The sequence below is a fragment of the Nannochloropsis gaditana genome, assembly GCF_000240725.1.
Source record: "Nannochloropsis gaditana CCMP526 unplaced genomic scaffold scaffold077, whole genome shotgun sequence".
In the NCBI taxonomy this organism is placed as follows: Eukaryota; class Eustigmatophyceae; order Eustigmatales; family Monodopsidaceae; genus Microchloropsis; species Microchloropsis gaditana.
In genome coordinates this window covers 54,857-56,763 of record NW_005803876.1, presented here as the reverse complement: position 1 = coordinate 56,763, position 1,907 = coordinate 54,857, and the positions used below count along the sequence as shown (strand labels likewise).

Below are 1,907 nucleotides of genomic sequence, written 5' to 3'. Positions count from 1 at the left end.
TGCCACTCCCTCCCTCCCTCCCTCCCTCCGCCCCACAGATTTTCACTACCCAGCTCGCCCGCACAACCGCGTCTGCGACCATTACAGGCTGAGTGTCAAGGCGGGGGAGACGGTGGCGCTCTGTGGACCGAGCGGCTCAGGCAAAAGCACTGCCATCTCCCTCCTCCTTCGGTTCTTCGACCCGGTCGCCGGCTCCATCACCTTGGACGGGCACGACCTCCGCTCTCTGAACCTGAAATTCCTCCGCGACTGCATCGGCTACGTGGGCCAAGAGCCTGGTGGGTACTCCTCTGAGGTCTTTTTGCTGACGGTGGACGGATTCCGATGACATGGGCCGTCCTGGGCCTCCCCCCGCTGCTCCCTTGTGTGTTTTATCGTCCGATGCAACCTCCACAAGGTGGTGGGCATGCCTTCGCCCTCCTTCTCAACCCTATCTCGACCTCGTTCTCTTTCTCCCCCTCTCTCCCTCCCTCCCTCCCTCCCTCCCTCCCTTACTCCCTCCCTATCTCCTCCAGTTCTCTTCTCGGGCAGCATCGCCGACAACATTCGAAAGGGCAAACCGGGGGCCTCAGACGAGGAAGTGGTGGCGGCGGCCAAGGCCGCCAATGCCTACGACTTTTGCATCGAGTTCCCCGACGGGATGCAGACGGAAGGTGCGTCGACGACGACGGAAGGGAGGGGAGGAGGGGTGTTGGGTCGTCGAGGGGGAAGAAATGAGTCTTTGGATATGAATTCTCTCGTGTCTGCGACCGCGGTGGTGTGGGAAAGGCGGTGGGAGACAGAGAGGAGAGGGATTGACGTGTTCCCCATCGTTGTGTCTGACTCCCCCCCTCCTCTCTGCTCCATACCCTCTTCCTCCCCTCCCTCCCTCCATCCCTCCCTCCCTCAGTCGGGCAACGCGGAAGCCAGCTCTCCGGGGGGCAAAAGCAGCGGATCGCCATCGCCCGCGCCATCATCAAGAATCCGGCCATCCTCCTCCTTGACGAGGCCACCTCCGCGCTCGACTCCCACTCAGAGAAGATCGTGCAAGAGGTAAGGGGAGAGGGAAGGAGGCATGGCACCATAGATTCCAAGGTCTTGGAGGGGAACTTTGTGGACCAGGGGAACTCACATGCCTCGACAAAGGCACATCGATGACGTCTCCAGCAGAAGCGTTTTTCCTCCTCAGCTGCCTGGGCTCAGCGCACGGAATGCGCGGCTCGGATCTGACCTTCGCGCTAACCGTCTCATTCTCTTCCGCCCTGTCCGCCTAGGCCCTCGACAATTTGGCGCGAAGCAAGAAGCGCACCACCTTCGTGGTCGCCCACCGACTTTCCACCATCCGAGAGGCGGACAAGATCGCCGTCATTGACAAAGGGCAGGTCAAGGAGCTGGGCTCGCACGAGGAGCTGATGGCCCGCCAGGGGATCTACGCCGAGCTGGTCGCCTTGCAGGGAGGGTCGGGCCGAGAGGAGGCAGTGGAAGGCGCGGGCAAGGTCCAGGCGGAGGGCGGGGCGGAGGGCGGGGACGAGGTCTCGCGGGTGAAATCTGTTTCCGTCAGCCGGCTTCCTTTGGGGGCGAGCATGCGTCGCCTTTCCCGCGCTGTCAGCCAGGTCCTGCGGGAGAGTTTGCCTTTCCAGGACGGGGTAGAGGAAGGAACGGAGGGCGCGGCCGAGGGCCGCCCCTCCCTGTGGGGCTTGTCCTTCCGGCATTGGCCGTACCTGCTCGTGGGCTTGCTGAGCAACTGCGCCCTGGGGGTGCTCTTTCCCTTTTGGGGCTACCTGTTGGCGAACGTGATGAGCGTCTTCTATTCCACGGACCGAGACTACATCTTGGAACGGGGCAGCTTTTGGGCGGGCATGTTCGTGGTGCTCGGTTCTGCGGCCATTTTGTTCTATACCTTGGCCTTCTGGGGCTTGGGCAATGTG

The 1,907-nt window shown here is 62.6% G+C and overlaps 1 protein-coding gene across 1 annotated transcript in view; it reads left to right on the top strand.

Annotated features, from left to right (window-relative positions):
* Nucleotides 1–324: 324 nt before the first annotated feature.
* Nucleotides 325–1,907, top strand: part of NGA_0545900 (uncharacterized protein) — a gene marked incomplete at both ends in the record, with an annotated part of 1,822 nt that continues 239 nt past the window's right edge. The window contains 4 exons of the mRNA XM_005855883.1: nt 325–364; nt 516–653; nt 890–1,032; nt 1,254–1,904. Coding sequence (XP_005855945.1) covers nt 325–364; nt 516–653; nt 890–1,032; nt 1,254–1,904 — 972 coding nt within the window. The remainder of the gene's footprint in view (nt 365–515; nt 654–889; nt 1,033–1,253; nt 1,905–1,907) is intronic.